Source organism: Dermacentor variabilis, chromosome 10 (assembly GCF_050947875.1).
Source record: "Dermacentor variabilis isolate Ectoservices chromosome 10, ASM5094787v1, whole genome shotgun sequence".
NCBI classification, from domain to species: Eukaryota; Metazoa; Arthropoda; class Arachnida; order Ixodida; family Ixodidae; genus Dermacentor; species Dermacentor variabilis.
The window spans coordinates 85,187,241-85,206,287 of record NC_134577.1 but is presented as its reverse complement, the minus strand read 5'-3'; the positions used below and the strand labels follow the sequence as shown (position 1 = coordinate 85,206,287).

At 48.4% G+C, this 19,047-nt stretch overlaps 1 protein-coding gene across 1 annotated transcript in view; it reads right to left on the bottom strand.

Moving 5' to 3' along the window:
* The window catches only part of LOC142559314 (uncharacterized), a 60,927-nt gene that overhangs the window by 9,966 nt on the left and 31,914 nt on the right, over positions 1 to 19,047 (bottom strand). The window contains exons 3-4 of the mRNA XM_075670929.1: positions 4,771 to 4,972; positions 2,038 to 2,086 (exon numbers count right to left, since the gene is read on the bottom strand). Coding sequence (XP_075527044.1) covers positions 2,038 to 2,086; positions 4,771 to 4,972 — 251 coding nt within the window. The remainder of the gene's footprint in view (positions 1 to 2,037; positions 2,087 to 4,770; positions 4,973 to 19,047) is intronic.

Genomic DNA, 19,047 nt, shown 5'->3' with positions numbered 1-19,047 from the left:
ATATAAAAATACTTTTTGACTTGCATCATCAACAGGTGTGTTATAATTTCAAAGTCGATAAAAATTTTTCGATATTTGAACACAGGCCGGTAAAAAAGCTGCCATATGCAGAAAGGGGAAATCGCTTGAAATCTTAGCACAGTGCTAAATTTGACAACTTAGTGACAAAGACCTATATCGTTGACAGGGCGCCAACTTTCGGGACGAGTAAATTTACAGTGCAAGGAGTTCGGCTAAAACCCAGAGCTGCGAAATAAGGTGAGAATGCCGATAGAAATGGAACAGAGCCGCAGTCAGCCCTGTGGCCGCCGCCAGCGTTCGGCAACTGTCGGGCGATTGCCTATATAGGTGAGATACCTGGCTGCCAGCCATAGCAGGGTGAGTCGGGGCTAAAATTTCGCACTCTAACTCTGGCACATGACAAAATATTTCAATGGTGCCATTCTTCGACGACAGCACGGAGAACAATCTTCGCGCATTCACTATGCGAACAATTTGTCTTGTGTGTCCCCTACCACATTCTTCAAGCGGCCAACATTCCTTAATGATGGCCTTGAAGGTCGCACAACTGTTGAACACAAATAAGTGTTAGTAGTTATTCGCGATGTCTTTCCGTATGTGGACAGCCTTTTTGGCTTTCCATATCTGCTATTGAAGAGTGCGGATATAGTATAAAGAGTATAGGTATAGCATGACAAGGTACAGCATGAAAGACAATTAGGATAACTGACAAATCCTGCATGTATACTGGTCAAGCTCCTCGCACACGCATAACATTGACAGGGAAGTATTTTGGCAACTACAAGTAATGGGTACATCCTAGCCAAACGTATACCCGGCCTAGTGGCCAGTAGATGTGACGTAGTATGACGTACTAGCAGTGAACAGCGACGAGCACGGACCAACAGCGCGCTGGCCTTGCTTGTTGACGTAAGGCTAACGCCGCTTGGAAGGGTGCGGCCTAGTGCTCGTTGAAGCTTCTTATTTTATGTTTCGTGTGCTCTGACAGCCCAAGTTTCTCATGCCACAGTTCCGCAGGTAATAATATTTGGTCACATCAAAAGTTGATATGGCTTGTGCGGAGAGTTTGCTTCAATTTGTCTATCGCGATAAGGCTGCTAAAACAAAGGTTCAAAGGTTAATGCATATATTTTTCTGAATTAGTGTACATTTGCCGCGTATCACCTTCACATCGTGGTCGCCACAACTGAGAACATGTCCTTGACGGCTGTGGCCTTTCATTTGAAAATGACCCTTTTTATAGCGGAGCACTCTATGGCTAGGATCCAGGGATTTCTTCGTGGCATAATATCGACCGCAAACTATCATCAATGGCTCATACGCGCAATGCAATGGCTCATACCTGCTTAACGCAGAGGCTACAAGCACTCCGCAAACTGAAGCGAACAGGGCATACATTCCTTGCAATTACGCATACAACAAACCGGACAACATACATTTCAAGAAACAACAATCTCAATACAAGCATCCAAACCACATAATTGATGATAAGGCGCTCCTGCACCTACGTGCAATGCGCAGCACGTAGCCAACCCCACATCCGTTTCCCTGTAAATATTTGTGTTGGGCAAGCTGCCATGGCGACTGCAGATTGTAACGTCGGGAGTGACGACCCTAGGCTTTCGTCCAAAATATAACCGACCTATCAGCTCATTGCAATGTTGTTGCAGCACTGCTAAGGTTCGCAGCGTGCTGTCAGAATCACCATTACTCCTATTACTAGCATTACTCTAAGGTAGCATTACTGCTATTACTCTAAAGCCATCAACCATCGCACACCCATGAGCTGTTGTAGTTGTGGTTTTCAACAGGTTCAATGGACATATGTTTTTGCAGGACCGGGATGGTGATTCAAATTTTTTTATAATAGTTTTCTCCGTAGAAACACACTGTATAAAATTTGTTAATCTAGGAATTAACTAACATTAGTGTGAAATCATATTTTATAGCAATTGCTCACTATTATAAACCAAATATTTCCATATTTCCACGAGCTCTCCCTGGAAGAGTACTTACCGCTCCATGGAAATACTGCATATTTCAGCGCCTGTTTGTCCACAATGGCCTGAAGAAAAAAGAAACAAAATAATATAAGTGCGCAGTCACTTAGATAACATATAATGTGATCAGTGTACGATCGATATGAACAAAACACTGACGGCGCCAAAAATGGCTGGCCGTGTTGCAAACGCCATTGCTTATGGAACATTCTTTTGTATAGGGGAGCATGTGAAGATTCAAAAAATAACGTGTAAATGGACTGACAATGGAAAAACAGTAATGATGCAGAATAACTTCTAAGGCTTTCGTTCAATGTACAAATGACTTTTCGTAAGGGTATTGCGTGGCTAATCTTATTTGTTTAAAATTTTCACATGGTGACAAATTTCCCGCAGTATAGCTGCGTCTTCATAACACTTTCAGATTGTGACAATGTTGTCACGTCGTAGCCACGGTGAAGAAATAAACACTGCCAAAACTGAAACGCAATTATGTATCTCCTTATTTGGCGGACTTGTGAGACATCGGTAACGAAGAACTATACTGTAAATAAATGTCGCGTGCGCGAAGCGTCGCCTATTTATACATCACTCACCGTAACGTCCTGTGTATTAATCTTGCTGGCGAACAATGGAGAATGTAAAACTACGACTAGAATTGCGAAGTGCCCACATTCTTAACTAGAAAGCCCTGGTTTACTTTATAATTCCCGAAACATTCACCAACTTTCGCCTTTTGTATGCAAGTCCTCCATCTGCTATCGAAGCCTGCGTGCGATTCAGGTAATTATAGTGCGAACGAGGAGGAAACAAGACTTACTTTCCTACCAAACAAAAAAAACACGACAGAAAGAAGGAACGCAAGCTGACTTTTGTTTTCATGCTTGCGCCTGGGGGAGGGTGTCATCCGTGCAGGAATTCTGCCGGTTTGGATGCCTGCTGAGCTCGGCACACCAGCTGTCAGTGATTACACAGGTCCCAGCAGGACTAGACGGCCTCCCACTGTCCTATTGTGGGATGCACGATGGTGGGTGGTGTCGTTGCATGGGGAGATTCCCATGTGGTATGATAGGGCGATGCTTATTCCTCATAGTGTGGGTATTTATTGTTGAAATTTGGCGAAAATATGCCGAATTAGGTGCGACCTTTAAAGGGTCACTAAAGCGAAACTGTAAATCAGTTTAGTCTAAGAAAACATTCTTTGAGCACTCTGCAGGCAGCCATATTAAAATAATAGTTTGATTATTAGATGAGAAAATTGAGGTCGAAGTATCAGTATTTGAATTTCGCGCCGAAACCCCGACGCCGGTACGTCAGTGTGACGTCAGGGATTCCAAAGTATGTTTTCGAACTTGGGCTGGGTTGACTGAGCAAAGGCTCCCGGAACTTGCCATGTTTAATATTTGGTTCCTTTAGAACACAATGTGGTCAATATGTACCGCTATTTACTTAAAGAGGCACTAGAAGATGCGTCAAAATCTATGACGTCACAGCGACCAGGTGCAGAACCTTGAAGGAGGCATCGCCACCAGTCTTTTGTTCTTGCGCTTCTTCTGGATTACCAAGCGTCTTATCGTGGTAAGAGTGATGTTTTTGTCATCGTAGAAATGTAGTTTACTGATGTAGAAGAAATTATTTTTCCCCTTAGTGTCCCTTTAAGATTGAAAAGCTTAATGAGGGTGCCATACAAAATGCGCCTGCTGCCTTCACATTCATTACTTAAAACGGCTTTAGGGCAGTAATAAAAAGCTAATCATAAAATGTTTGTTAATTCGTTACGGTAATTCGTTAATTGTAACGTTAATTTGCTGATGTTGCTTTATTATTAACGTTAGTTCGTTTTCGTTAATTTGTTTCGTTAAGAAGGGTATAATGAATGTTTGCCACTAAGTGGCCAGTCTCCGTGCCTGTCCGCCCTTTTGACTATTCCGGCTGGAGTAATGGAGTTATGCTATCCGCAACAAGTGCTTTTCAATATTGGGCAAAATTTTAATATGATCACCCATTATGTGACAGAGTATAGCACCGATAGCAGGAACGCGGGCAAAAGAAGACGCCCTCACGGTAATAGTTACGTCTAGTAGTGCTGCTTCGCCCCTCGAGTACCTTAGGACATTCCACCATTTCTGGTTAACATCCTGCCTTCCCTTTTCATTTTCTCCTCCTCATCCCAAGAAAAACGCCACTCTGCAATTCTCGTTCATTTACTTTCAGCCTCGAAACAGACCCAATAAAAAGATAGTTACTACATTGACGATAGCTTTAAGAACTGTTAACGTCGCTACGCTGTGAAAAGGCCTTGAGTGTTATTATTTCCTCTTTCATGAAGCCTTTTTTTATTGTGTTCGCATGACCTCTCGCCACTTCTCTGAAAGTCTTACAGTTTTGAAAAAAAAAATTATTCTCTTCTCGAAGCTGAGAGCGAGCTTCGGTCCCCCAGCACAGCAGCCTGGTGCTCTGACCGTCAGGCAATGATAGGACATATGCTTCCATCGCACCAACGGCAAACAACAATTTGACCTAATCGCCGGGGTTCCCACAACGCGGTGCAACGGTGTAGTCGAGCGCATGCCTGCGTATGTTTGCTTGCAACGCCACAGGAACGAAATAGACGAACCGATATAGAAATTGAATAAGTTGTTCACCAGCGTTCGCACAACACAGATCCGAAGATGTGCGCCGGATGTGTGCAAGCGTTCGTGGAATTTTACTCTGACACCTTGTGGGGTTATGAAAAGAATGCACTGACCTGGAAAGATTCGCCATAGTAACTGTCCATTATCGCGCGAATTGCGAAGCTGAAGAATGTACCAGATCCATAAACTTGGTCGTTTTTGACGTCATCGTCGGTGTAGCTTATGCCGCTCGTGCCTTGTAGCACTGCGAGTGGCTTAAGCTTGTAAAATTTCATCGTGCAATAGGCGCCTCCATTACTGATCGCATGCTCGTATCTGAAAGAAAAGAAGCACACATTTGTCGCACATAGTAAAGATGAATTTTAGAAATGGTACGCATGTTAGACATAAGTATCACTTTATTAGTAGGCTTAAGTAGATACTAATGGGTTGGAACGCGCCTCCGAATAAACTGCCTGTTTCTGACAAAAAAATTCTAGAAAGCCACGTTTACATTTCATGACGGCTTGGTTGCAAAAAACAGGCATATCTACACCATTATGCAAAAAAGAGGTGAGGCGTGCAGACAGGACACAAGAGTAGAGAAGTGGACAACTCGAACGCAGCTTATCCACTATTACGTCCTCTCTGCACGTCTCACCTTTTTATTGCATAATGAATCCTTACCAACTAGCGCAGCTTTCTGTGATATCTACACCACTTTTCTTTATCGTTGAATGCGCCCCATTCTCTTCAAAAACGACTTAAATGACTTGGGAAGTGGGTCCTGTGAAGTGGGTTTAAAGGTGTGTGGAACAGCTGCTGGGTTAGAAACAGTGGCGGACTGAGCAACGGAAATGTAGTTCAATCAGGTCGAGTGTTTACGCGTTTGCGCTGGCCGCTTGCTGACGAACAAAACAAGCTCTCCCATTATTGCGCGTGCCAGGTTGAAGATTAGAATGCACATGATTTCGTTTTGCTTCTTGGTTTAAGACATGCTATTATCGACGAGAACTCGTTTTGTTAGCCCTTATTCTAAAAAAGCAACCAGGGGCCCTATAGCGTAAAACTATTCCAATATGTTTTTATCAAATTTGTGTAACCGCCGACGCAAGCATCGGGCGGTCAGCCGCAGGGTTGTCTGAACAGACCAATGAAACGGTCTCCTCTTTCAAGGGAGGTCACTTTTATTTGCTGGACAAACGAATAACATTGCCTGCACTGAGCGGGTTATCTTATCTAATTGGCTGACAAGAGGTAATGAGCACGCTCAAGGGGAGAGGGATTCAATGGGGCTGTGCCACTGCACTCGATAACCGGATGAATAGGGTGGTGCCGGCGCCTGTGATTGGTCCACTTTCTCTTACTTAGCTTGGGGTGGCTTGTCCAAAATCGCGCCTGCATTCTACGGCAGCTTAATAATGAGGCTGAAACAGATGCTCAGCGAAGAAGAGTTGGAAGAATGAGGTCGCAAATGTGCCGAATGTTCTCGAAAACGTTATACGGCCACGCAAGAAGTTTTATTATACGCAAACAAATCCATGCTCTCCGGCAGGTGTGAGTAACCAGTGCCTGAACGATCGGCGGCAGCCATCTTTTATTTCCTCCGGAACGGAACAGCTTGCGGCTTTCAGAAGAAAATTCACTTTTGCTCGGCATATTAATGCACCTTTAACGCGTACACGTCACTTTGACGCGGTGAGTCCTCGCGGCTTTGTGACGTCGCGTGACATGCAGGTGAAGTGGCTGCAGCCCAAAAACTTTTGACCAGTAGCAGAGGGCGAATGGCGAAAAGGCGTCGAATCAGAAATAACTATTTTTCTTTTGTTCAGTCCAATCATGCATAATCCACGTGTACACGTCATATCAGACAGGGAGCTATCGCAGTTTTTGTGACATTGCGTGACAGACAGGTGAAGTGGGGGTGGTCCAAAATAGGCTTCTGACCAATCGCGGAGGGCTGACTGCACAATTGGAATAGAAAAGTTTAGAATAGGGGCGCTATAACGTAAAACTATTCCAAACTTTTCTTTTCCAATTCTCCAATCAGCACACCACGATTGGTCAAAAACTTTTTTGGACCACCCCCACTTCACTTGTCTGTCACGCGACGTCACGAAAACCGCGATTGCTTCCCATATGATATGACGTGTACACATTGATTATGCATAATTTGACCGAAAAAAACAAAAATAGGTATTTCTGATTCGACCCCTTTTTACATTTGCCCTCGGCTATTGGGCAAATGTTTTCGGACTGCAGCCACTTCGCCTGCCTCAGACGCGACGTCACAAAACCGAAAAAACTTATCGTGTCAAAGTGACGCGTACGCGTTAAAGATGCATTAATATGCCGAACAAAACTGAATTTTCTTCTGAATAGCCGCAGGCTGCCCCGTTCCGAAAGCAATAAAAGATGGCTGCCGCGATCGCTCTGGCACTGGCTACTTGCCCCTGCCGGAGAGCATTGGTTTATTTGCGTGTAATAAAACTTTTTGCGTGGCCGTGCAACGTTTTCGATAACTTCCGGCACATTTACGCCCTCGTTCTGCCAACTCTTCTTTGGTGAGGATCCGTTTTAGCGTTATTCTTAAGCTTCCATTGCATGCGGCCGCGATTGTCGACGAGCAACCCCAAGCTAAGTAAGAGAAAGCTGACTAATCGAAGATGCCTGCAGCACCTTCTTCATCCGGTTATCAATATTCAGTGCACTGGCTCGGCCCCTCCGAATCCCTCTCCATTTGAGCATGCGCTTCGCCTCTTGTGAGCCAATTAGATAAGACAAGCAGCTCAATGCAAGCGATGTGACTCGTTTTCAAGCAAACAAAAGTGAGCGCCTATGGACGAGGGGAGCATTTGATTAGTTTGTTCAGACAACCCTGCGGGTGGCCACCTGGTGCTTACCTTGGTGGCCACCCAAATTTGACGTCCGGAGATTGGAATAAAAACATATTGGAATAGTTTTGCGTTATACGGCCCTAGTTTTACGTTATAGCGCCCCAGGGCGACTGCAGTTTCCTTGGCAACATGAAGTACTTTTCTGAGAAAAGTTAGGGGTCTTGGGTACAACTCCTGGACTTTTGTCGGCACTCCAATCACATCGACGGTGAAAACATCAGTGTACTATCCTGCTTAATACGTCTGCTCCGACTCATTCGAAATGGTGTGCGCGTTGGTCGCGCGAAAGACACTCGATCGGGCTAGTTTCTAGATAGTGGTGATGGCAGTAACGAAGAACATTCATCTCAAGCCTTTCGAAATATTGAGCTATTATGTATTCTAGAGTCATGGCCTACTTCCAGAAGTGTAGCTAAACTGCTATAACAGTGAGCTAAAAAATTTGCATTGAATATATTTTTTTATTTATGACGGTTAATGGCTTGCCAAGATCAAGGACGATGAAAGCAAAAGTTTACAGATCGATATTTCCCCAGGACATCATGGTGCGAGATTGATTCATCCATAAAATTCACACCGAACACCTGAGCAAACACTGTTTTGCCGAAAAGGACTTGTCTTCTAGCAATCTCTGGAGATTGCATCTTTCACCAGACACGGCCTCCAAACGTGAGCAAATGGGTCACAAATGCGTGGAACGTGGCAGAATTTCTGAAAATGTCGAACATACAGGGGCCGGCCGTGAGTTCGACTAAAAGCCAGTGCTACCGACGCTGCAGCTGGCATGATGCGCCTAGTCTCAAATTGGAGGCATGTGAGCGTCGGGTACGCCTTAAAAAGAACACTTTAAAACGACCTGTCTAACAAGCAAAAGTAGATCAAGCAACGACATTTCAATATTTGGAGTCGACGCTACAATGTCTTGTCATTTTCTGCAGTTGATGAGTCGTCCGCATGCAAATCTTGCTATGTGCTGAATGCTTTGAGTGGCCGGAGTTAATGCCGAAGTTGTCAGTTAGCTTGGTAGGTTATGTTAATTCGATGTAATGTTAATGCAATTCGATGTAGACTTTGGGTCCACATGGTTCCTTACTACTCAGTTGATATATCGACGCTCATTAAAGGCGCATCCTGCGAAGCTATACAAGCACCCTCTGCAATTGCGCACGCGGTCCACAAAAGAGATCGGCGTCATTGTCTCCGCACAGGTACTTCTGTGGTTCAGGTACTTCTGTGGCACAGGTACTTCTGCGACTACTTACTGCCATTGCTAATCATGCAGGCAAATGGCTGAAACTTACTGGGGATAGACAGGATTTCAGCATTGTGCATGCTCCTGGAAGGACTAAACCAGATTCTTCACGTGACGGCAGCAATACAAGAAATCATCGCTAATCATTAAGCTATCATGAAACAAGATATTGATGACTACACTGGTCCCATGGCGCATTTAAACGTGCAGGAGAATGAGCGACCAACATTTTACTGTTTGAACCGTACCACATGCCCAGCGAAGTGCAGTAGGTGACGGAAAACAATCGCAACAAAAAAGGCTCCTCGAAAAAACTCATCATTTTGCAAATAGCATCACGAATACTGCTTTATCGCAAGAGATACGGCCCTATTCACTGTTGTGATGACTACACGAGAATAGTCAGGTTATTAGTGTGAAAAGCATCGTACCACCTTCCGACATAGGAAACACCGTGGACCGCCACCTCTGCCGAAGGATGACATCAACGTCATTTTGAGGCCACACAAGGATATCATCGTTAAATATCTCCTTGGATCGGAGCTCGTTATAGCAGTGATAGAGGCCTAGCAGAATAGTTTTAGAGGCAGCATTTTTCGCTGCCGATTCATCCCGGATCCAATATTTTAATATTATCCACACCACACGAACAAGTGGCGGAAGGCTGCGAGAAATTAGACAACTAAAATTCAGGGGGCAGCTTTACCCCTTTAATTGATATGTGGCAGACCTAGATGTTCTGCGAGGCATTGTTCACGGCTTCCCACTCGGAACAGCTCACGCGGAACTAATGGGAAATCTGCGGTTCCGCACTCAAGGTGTGAAGATTGAAAGAGCCCGCATGCTGGGCTCATAAAAATCGGTGATAGTTACTCAACGGGAAGGTGCTTCCAAGGTGTGTGTACTTTATTGGAGCCATAGTGGTCTGCTACAAATACAGACCCACAATCCAGGTTTGCAAAATATGTCGGTCAACGGATAATCGTACCAATGTGTGCCAAACACCCGATATCAGCGTGTGTTTCAACTGTGGGGTGCTCACCACGAGTGCTCACCGAAGTGTTCCATCAGTGGCGACGAACACGCGACGGGCGACCGTTTATGCAGAAAGAAGCTAAAGAACATCACCCCCTGTACTTCTCGAATCGAGCAGCGTCAACGAAAATCGGTGTGTATTAATTTGAAAAAAGACTCCCTGAAATAAAGCAACAGTGACCCCCACGATGGTTCAGCTTGGAACGGCAGGAATTGATGAGCAAAAGGAAGTCCCGTCAAGATCACGATCAAGACCCGCATCGAGGACATGCCATACCAAAGCCAACAAACCAGAGGACACTATTAGGAAACCAAACCTCAAGAACACCTGGTCCAATAAAAAGGACAGGGAGAACCCCCCCCCCCGTCTGTAACCGGAGCAGAACGAGCAGCTGCCAACCAACCAAACAATCAGGTAACGCCCAGTGCTCTACTAGCAGACAGTCAGCAATACAGAAAAATCGTAGATGATAACAAAAACTAATGAAAGAAAATGAACAGCTTAAGATTAAAATGGCGGCCGAGCGCAAAAAAATTCCAATTGGCAATCTCCTCATTGCAAAATAAGTTCGAAAACACAATTAAAATACTGCAGGCCTCAGGCCCGGCGGTCAGCCCTGAGGGGCACAAGACGGAAATACATCCCACCCAAGAAAGCAAACTGTATATAGGCGAGGGAAGAGGTGACGAACTTCTTGGCATCTCCACGCATAATCACAACCTTATCAAACATATCCAGAACCAAGTCCACGAAAATAGAAGTAGCATTGCGAATCTCCACTAACTTTTAACGAATTTTATGTAAGGCATAAAATCGCTCATTGCCGAGGAATTAAGACTCCAGAAGCAATATGTAAACAAGACTGTGGGAGACTTGCCGAAAGCAAATATTAAGAGCCCTCTTATGGACCCATTGTAACCCACAAACCATCAAATATGGGTCGGGACGACGCAGAGGCTCTCGTATATCATGGCTCAAACTAAATTGAAACGCGGGGAACAATCAGAAATTTGGCAACAGGATTGCCGCACTTTTAACAAGCACGCTGCTCTACATAAAAATTATATAAACGGTGCACCAATCCGATCAGATGCAGTATGCCAGCAGTAAATTGTCCCCAACGTGGTCAAGCGGCGAGAATATTACACACTGCTAAATTCAAGATATCCCCGCGCGGCCACCTTGGTCATCAGAACTATCGCGGCCAAAGCAGAGTAAATAGAAAATCTTCAAATAAACCACCAAATAATAAGCTTATTCCCTCTAAAATGAGGCATGGCAAAAACTATAATAGCAAATTTGCACAGTCCGCCCAAATAAACAGGAATGAAGATTTTAGCAAACTCATTGCGGATGCTAGGGTACTGAGACTCGGGCACCAAGGACCACCTCGTGGGGCTGGGAGATTTCAACGCTCCCAGCACCGCATGGGGCTACCCGAAAAACACACCCAAGGGAACGAGTTGCGAACACGCTGTATCCAGGCTGGCGCTGAGCTTGACCACGCTCCGCACCATGCCCACCGGGATCGGCAACAGCATGAGTAGAGACACGTTGCCGGAACTCACTTGCACACGCAACATCAGCAACGCCATCTGGACCAACCTAGGTAAAAATATAGGGAGTGGTCACTGTCTCATCAGCATTTTCTTATCGACTCCCAAACTATGCCGGGCGGCGGGGACAATGTTCGAACTACGTTACCCTCCACGCGCAATCGAACCGGAGTCCATGGGCGAATGATCCGATTTCGTTACAGCAGCACACGGGCAGGCATTGAAATAGATTACATGGACGGTGGAAACACCGGTGGTGGATAGGCACCCCCTGAGCCTGTGAGAAAGCAGGCGTAAGCTGCAAGAAAGGTGGCGAAAAGAACGTTTAACAGGAACCTTCTGAGCAGGTTCGCAGCTCGGGCAGGGGAAGCAAATTGATATGATAGTAAATTGGCAACTGAGGGGTGGTTTCACTTCTGCAGTTCGCTACAAGAAATACGGAGCACTACAAAAACCTGGGCCATTGTGACGAATATCTTAGACCTGGAAAAGTCCAAATCAGTGACCAGCAGAACATTGCAAAGGATCGCGGAGGAATTTCTAGGCCCGAATGAGGAATTAATAGAGGCTCTCAAGGAAATATATGTCGAAGCGAGCGCGATACAGCCAACCGGACAAAACATTTATACCTGTGTCTAAAATGGGAAGCTGGACTTCCGAATATCCACGGAGCAGGTTTTTGTGGCAGCCCAGGCACCCAAGAATACCACGTGGATACCCTTTCTGCCACAGTGAGTGGCTTTTCACCATTTTACGGACATTCCTGTACATCCGTTGGTGGCGTCTAAGAAGCACTTCGGAGACCACGCCTTGGCCTCCGGGGTGGCTCAGTGCCACTCGTCCGCTCCCATCATGGAATATCAAGTAGAGGGAGAAAATATTCTCCCGGAGGAAGTCACTCAAGAGCAGGGAGGGCCAACCGCAGGTGCTAGAAGAGCTGGCGCCAAATCGCGGGAAGCTAACCCGAACGCCATGGCAACGCCTTTGGCTCCCCATAGCTACAAGTCTAGCGGCGGAGCGCTGAAGACCAAGATTATTAGGGCAAGCCGAATGCCTGTTCTTCCCAAAGAAGGCACGAAGATCGTTATTAGACCAAGAGGTGGGCTGAATATTTCCAAAATTGGAGCGGCCACGGTGGCTGACGCAATACTTGCAGCCTCCGGCATCAGCCAGCACGAGCTCACACAAGACACTCTGTGCCCGAACTTATAGCAAAACATCATGGTGGCCACCACTCTCACACGGGAGAATGCCGATCGATATGCCCGCATCAAGCAAATCCGAATCACAGGCAAGATTCACGAACTCTGCGTGTACGAGACAGCCCCGCACTCCACGTGCAAGGGGGTCATACGTGGCATACCGCTATAAGACGACCCAGCGACGGTGGATGGCGAGATTGTTAACCAGAACAACCATCTTGCACTAGCAGCCAAGAGAATCGCTCAAACTGGGACCATCATCATCGCCTTTGACGGGCTGTGGGTACCGAATTTTTTCAGGTACGGAACGCTCCTGATGAAATGTTCCCTATATCGAAAGCAAGTGGACGTATGCCACGCCTTCGGAAGACTCGAGCATCGCGCCGATGTATGTCCAACACCGAGCGACGTCATCTGTCGGGGATGCAGCCTGCCAAATCCTGATGAGCAGCATCAATGCACCCCAAAATGCAAGATCTGCGGCGGTCCGCACCTTACAGCCGGTAAAGAGTGTGCGCATAGATTCAAGACGCCGTACACCGTTCGCCGACGACGCTTCGAGCGTGCCAGGCAGCAAGAGGAGCTCCCCACGCCGTCGATCGTTCGATCCTCCGATCCGCAAGCCTCATCCAGCACCAACCTTAGGGACAGAAGACGCTTGCGCTCGAGAAGCCGCTCTACAAGCCGACGGGGCTCCAGAAGTCGCTCTACCTCGAGATCGCGACACACATCGCCTTCTCCAGCGCGCTCCAGCTCCAGAAGCTGCTCCAAGTCCCGTACTGGGAGCGACTCATCCAACAGCTCACGTTCGAAGACCCCCAACGGCGGTAAAGGCAAGTCCTCTCTAACGTGGGCCGATAGTGCCATGGCAGCCAAACGCAGGCGTCCAACTCTCAAGACTCGCACGACCTGCGTCTCACGAATGAGCTCGAAGAACTTAGGCGTGCCAATGATAGTCTTAGGAAGGAAAACGCTCTGTTCAAGCAGGAAATCAGTCGGCTAGCCGCCGAGATGGCAGAAATACGAAGATTGGCGCTCACACAGCCAGCTTCTCAGCCTGCCGCACGCTCTTCGACCATGGCCACAGTGGAGGCCCCTCCCAAGACGGTTACAGTGAAGCGGCGTGCCCTGGATGACTCAAGGGGAGACGAGATGGTAGAACTCCTGTCTGATCTCAAGAACGCCATCTCCAACATACAGACAGGTCTCTCTCACGTACAAGAAATGATCGCGCACCCTCAGCTGGGCCTGGTCGCCCTCAGCGCTAGAATACTTAGGCTGGAGGGGACCAGCCACGGATCTTTGCCGAGCACATCTACAGCACAATCCCAAAGCTGCACAGGGCCATTTGCCTCACCGACGGAGGGTGCCATTATGAATGCGGCACTTTCGCAATCCATTCCCAAGCCCAAATATGGATAACAGAACTAACATTATAACAATGTGGCAGTGGAATTGCGCAGGGTTCGTCAGCAAATGGACGACCCTGCGACAATACCTAAAAAACGTAAAGGACAAACCCCATGTAATCGCCTTGCAAGAAACGATCCCATCATCAGCTATCAAGCTCCCCAGTTTCCTTACGGTGGCTTCCACTGAAGCAGGAAGGGGGGTCGCCATCCTGGTCAGTAAAAAGTTCACGTGCCTTCTGCGAGACCTTGGTCCTGCGGACAATGGGATCGAGTACGTCATGGCAGAACTTCTTGTCGACCCCCCTACACAGTGCTTAAGAAGAAACAGTATCTTCATACTTAATGTTTAGTGCAGACCCAGCGTTCACAGAGCCAGGCCTGGTGGTATTCTCAAGAATGCCATGCATTTGGCCGGCTGTCAGCCTCTAGTCGTCATAGGGGATTTTAATGCCCAGCATCAGGCGTGGGGCTATTGTACCAATACGAAGAAGGGTAGAGACATATGGGACGCAGCAACGGAGGAAGATCTTACGCTGATAACCGGTAAAGACTTTCCAACCAGGAGAGGGAACTAGGTGTGCCGAGATACGACTTCGGATCTTACCTTTGTCAAGAACGTAGAAAACGTCAAGTGGACCAACACAGCCATGGACCTCCGCAGCGATCATTGCATCATCGAAGCGGTGATCAAGTCTGCCCGTAACAAAACGAGGACCTTTAGGTTCACTGAGTTCCGAGCCAACCGCTCCTAGCGCTTCCTTAACGATGATATGGACCTAGACTCTTGGTGCGACGAGATAAAGAAGGATGCGGCTAGAGCCACCAAGGAGGTGGCAACCGATCTGGAGGTGAACAGAATGGACAGTAGGCTGGTGCATCTATTGGAAGCCAAGGAGGCACTGCTCACGAGATGGAAGACTCAGCGCCATAACAGAAGACAACGCAAGAAAATTTCCGATATAAACAAGATGATAGAGGCTCATTGCAAGGTGCTATGCAAGCAGCAATAGGACGAGCTGTTGCGACTCGGTGGAGGGCCAGCTAAAGAACGGTAAAAGCTGGGGTCTCCTTAGGCACCTGCTGCACGATGGCAACACCAAGTCCAACCAGACGAGAGCTTTGCCGAAAGCTGTCCATTTGGCCACCGACTCGACTCTAGATGAGGCAGTCACGGAGCACCTCATAGACAAGTACCTGGCGGCCACGGACGATTCGGTGCTCCCCCCCGCAGTTTCCCGAGTACGAAGGGCGTGACGTACCATCTATGGACGAGGGTTTTACCGTGACTGAGGTCAAGCGAGTTCTCGCATCCCTCAACGGCAGATCTGCCCCTGGGCCTGACGAGATCACCAACAAAATGCTCAAGCATCTCGACGACGCCTCAATCGAGTTTCTTACGCGCTAGATGAATGATATCTGGTGCAGCGGCCTCATTCCCAAGAGCTGGAAAGCAGCCTACACAGTACTCATACCGAAGCCGGGTAAGGCGCCGAGCATCGACAATTTATGGCCCATCTCCCTGACGTCGTGTGTTGGAAAGATGGCCGAGTACGCCATGCTTAACCGCCTCACTGACCATCTCGAGTCTAACGAATGCTATACACACAACATGATTGGCTTTCGGTCGGGGCTTTCGACTCAGGACGCCATGAGACTGATCAAGCACCAGATCATTGACTCTACCTCCGCCGACACTAAGGCAATTCTCGGCTTAGATCTGGAAAAGGCTTTTGACAACATATCGCACGCCTTTATTCTCAACATCCTGACAGAGTGTAACGTCGGCAAACGGGCGTACAATTTCGTGCGCTCTTTCCTTTCCTCAAGGTCCACTAGACTCAAGATTGACGAGTTTTTGACCCACGAAATCCAGCTTAGGCCAAAGGGAACACCTCACGGGGCGGTGGTCTCCCCGTCGCTGTTCAACATCTGCCTTATCAACCTGTCGAGAGCCTTGAACAAAATCCCGAACATTAACCACACGATCTACGCGGATGACATCACCATCTGGTGCTCTAGTGGATGTGAATGGCAGGTCGAGGGTGCTTTGCAAGAGGCCATCGATGTGACGGAGCGGTATCTTATCCCCACCGGGCTTAGGTGCTCGCCCGCTAAATCCGAGCTCTTGCTTTAGAAGAGGCCCAGAGGCGGTTCACACCGGTCCTGGAAGCCAGCAACAGAGAGCCACATTACATTATTCACCGGTAAGGGCTCTCCAGTACCGCGGGTAGACACTATCAGGGTCCTAGGAATGTTTATCGAGTCGAACGGGGCCAATGGAGCCGTCCTCAAACGCATTTGTTCCAAGACCGAAAGCGCCCTCGGCCTGATCCGAAGAATTGCCAACAGGTACCGGGGAATCAAGGTAGACAATCTGATCCGGATTATCCACGCCTTCGTGCTAGGCCACCTCGCTTATTCAGGGGCTATGCACAACTGGCTCCTCAATTTGGGAATTCACAACACGTTCGAAGAAATTGTTGAAGCCCAAGAATTTTCCCAGTTTCTCAGACTCTCCGGTACCCCAGCGGGCCGGGCCATACTTGGCAAGCTGGGACGTAACCCCACGGTCGTCAGTCTCGACGCTGCGAAGCTGCCCAGCGATGTAAGGTCCAAGATTTACATACGCCGGATGTCACGAAATATGCATCCCACCTACAACGAAGGACGAAGACGAGCCAGGGGTAAAGCTCTGCTCGCCAGTGCCCGCTTGAACAAGGACCGAACATGCTTCGCAGACGCTGCTTCGTACGTTCAAGAAGAGGCCTTCTCCTCAGTGGTCATCGACTGTGATTCTAAAATCCTTAGCTGCGCTACCGTCCACACTTCTAATTCTAGCGTTGCAGAGCAGGTTGCTATTGCTCTTGCATTGACGGACAGTGTACGTGACACGATTTATTCGGATTCGAAGGCCGCTGTCAGGGCCTTTCATATGGAAATGGTGGCTCCCCAGGCCCTACGTATCATCCAAAGTGCTAGACATGAAACACCACGCTTTGGCGTGGTTCCCTGCGCACCTTGGAACCATTGAGGCTGCCTCGATCAACCCCAACGAGGAGGCGCACTCGGCTGCACGAGGTTTGACTGACCGTGCGCTGGGCAACGCGTCCTCTCCTGGGTGACCCGAGCCTCTCTGCTCGTACAACGAAATCTGCAAATATAATGATGTGTCAAGAAGACTCCTACCTTCGCCGCACTCCTCACATTGCAGGGCCCAGGCGGTCACTCTCAGGCTTCTGCAAACAATCACTTATCCGAGCCCCGCTGCGCTGCACACAATGTACCCCGAACGGTTCCCAAGCCCGGACTGCCCTCTGTGTGGTGATTATGCGGACTTCGAACTTGTCCTGTGGGGCTGCGCCTCTGCCGGTCCCTCTTTCACTCAAGAGGAAATGATGAAGCTAAGTAGGGCCCAGGATCAGACCTCTCAAATCCTGGCAGTCCAGAGGGCTCGCGAGAGGGCCGTCAGGTTTCACCTGATGGTCCCCGAGTGGGCCTAGCCAGGTGAGGTGGAGCTCGCTTACGTCTATAGTGGACCAAATAAAGTTGTTTCACTCACTCACTCACTCCTGGCACCGATTAGATTACCAGGGCTGTGCTTACAAAACAACGCTAAAGTCATAGAAGCTATGGCAAGGCAATTTAATGAAAACTATGGTCTTAAGGGAGAGATCCCCAAAGAGTGAAAAACTGCAAAATTATTACAATTAAAAAACCCGGAAAGAAGCCATCCCTGCAGGCGCTCAGGCATAGTTCACTGATGTCCTGCATGGGAAAGCTCTTCCAACGGGTGATACACACTAGGCTTAAAAATTTCATTGAATACTGGGGCTTGTTCCCGGCCACCATGTTGGGCTTCCGGAACAGCCTTTGGGCACAAGACGTGTTCCTGCTGCTACAGGAAGAGGTACTCAAAGGCGTACCCAAGGGTGGCGAGCACCTACTGCTAGCTCTTAACCTGAAGGGCGCCTTTGGCAACATACCACATGAAGTGATACTATCCGAGCTTCCTATTTTTACGTAGAAAGACGCAGACGTGAAGCTATATGCAAGTATATATAGAAGGAAATACGCCATACTTGTCCTAGAGGCAACAGCCCGCGCTAGCCTCTAATCGTCGTCGTCCTCTTCACACTGCTCGCCTCTTCGTCATCGCAAATACTGCTCCGTAGCACCGCCCCCGGCGGCAAAAGCGCCGTCCCGGAGTGACTAAAGGCCAGACTCGGAAGCAGTGTAGTAGGCCTTGAGCCTGCTGACGCGCACGACATCGCTAGATGCCAGAGTAAAGGACGAGGTTCAACTCACAGGAGCAATTTCGCACGCCACAGGCGTCACCTTGCACAGCACGTGGTAGGGCCCTGAATATCGCGAAAGGAGCTTCCCTGAAAGTCCGACGTGACGAGAGGGCGACCACAGGAGCACGAGCGCAGCAGGCGAAAACTGTACGTCATGGTGGCGGGCGTTGAACTGACGCTGTTGAGTTGTTTGAGAGGCCGACAGCCGAGTACGGGCAAGCTGGCGTGCATGGTCGGCCAGGGCGATGGCGTCCCGCGCATACTCGCTAGTTGAGATTGCAGGAGGAAGTGCGGTGTCAAGGGGCAAGGTCGGTTCGCCACAGTACAGTAGATAAAATGGAGAAAATCCAGCGGTGTCGTGCCGGGAAGAATTATACGCAAATGTGACTTAAGGAAGAACAATGTCCCAGTCGTGGTGTTCCTTGGAAACGTCCTTCGACAGCATATCGGTAAGAGCACGGTTTAACCGCTCAGTCACGCCATTGCTTTCAGGATGGTATGAGGTAGTCAGGTTGTGTTGAATGGAGCAGGAACGCACAATGTCGGCGATAACTTTCGAGAGGTAGTTACGACCACGGTCAGTAAGCAGCTTTCGCGGGGCGCCATGAAGCAAGATAACGTCATGCAAGAGAAAGTCCGCTACGTCAGAGACGCAAGTGCTAGCGAGAGCGCGCGTGATAGCGCATCGGGTGGGGTAACCAGTTGCGACGGCTACCCATTTGTTCCCAGAGGATGACGTGGGAAAGGGGCCGAGGAGGTCT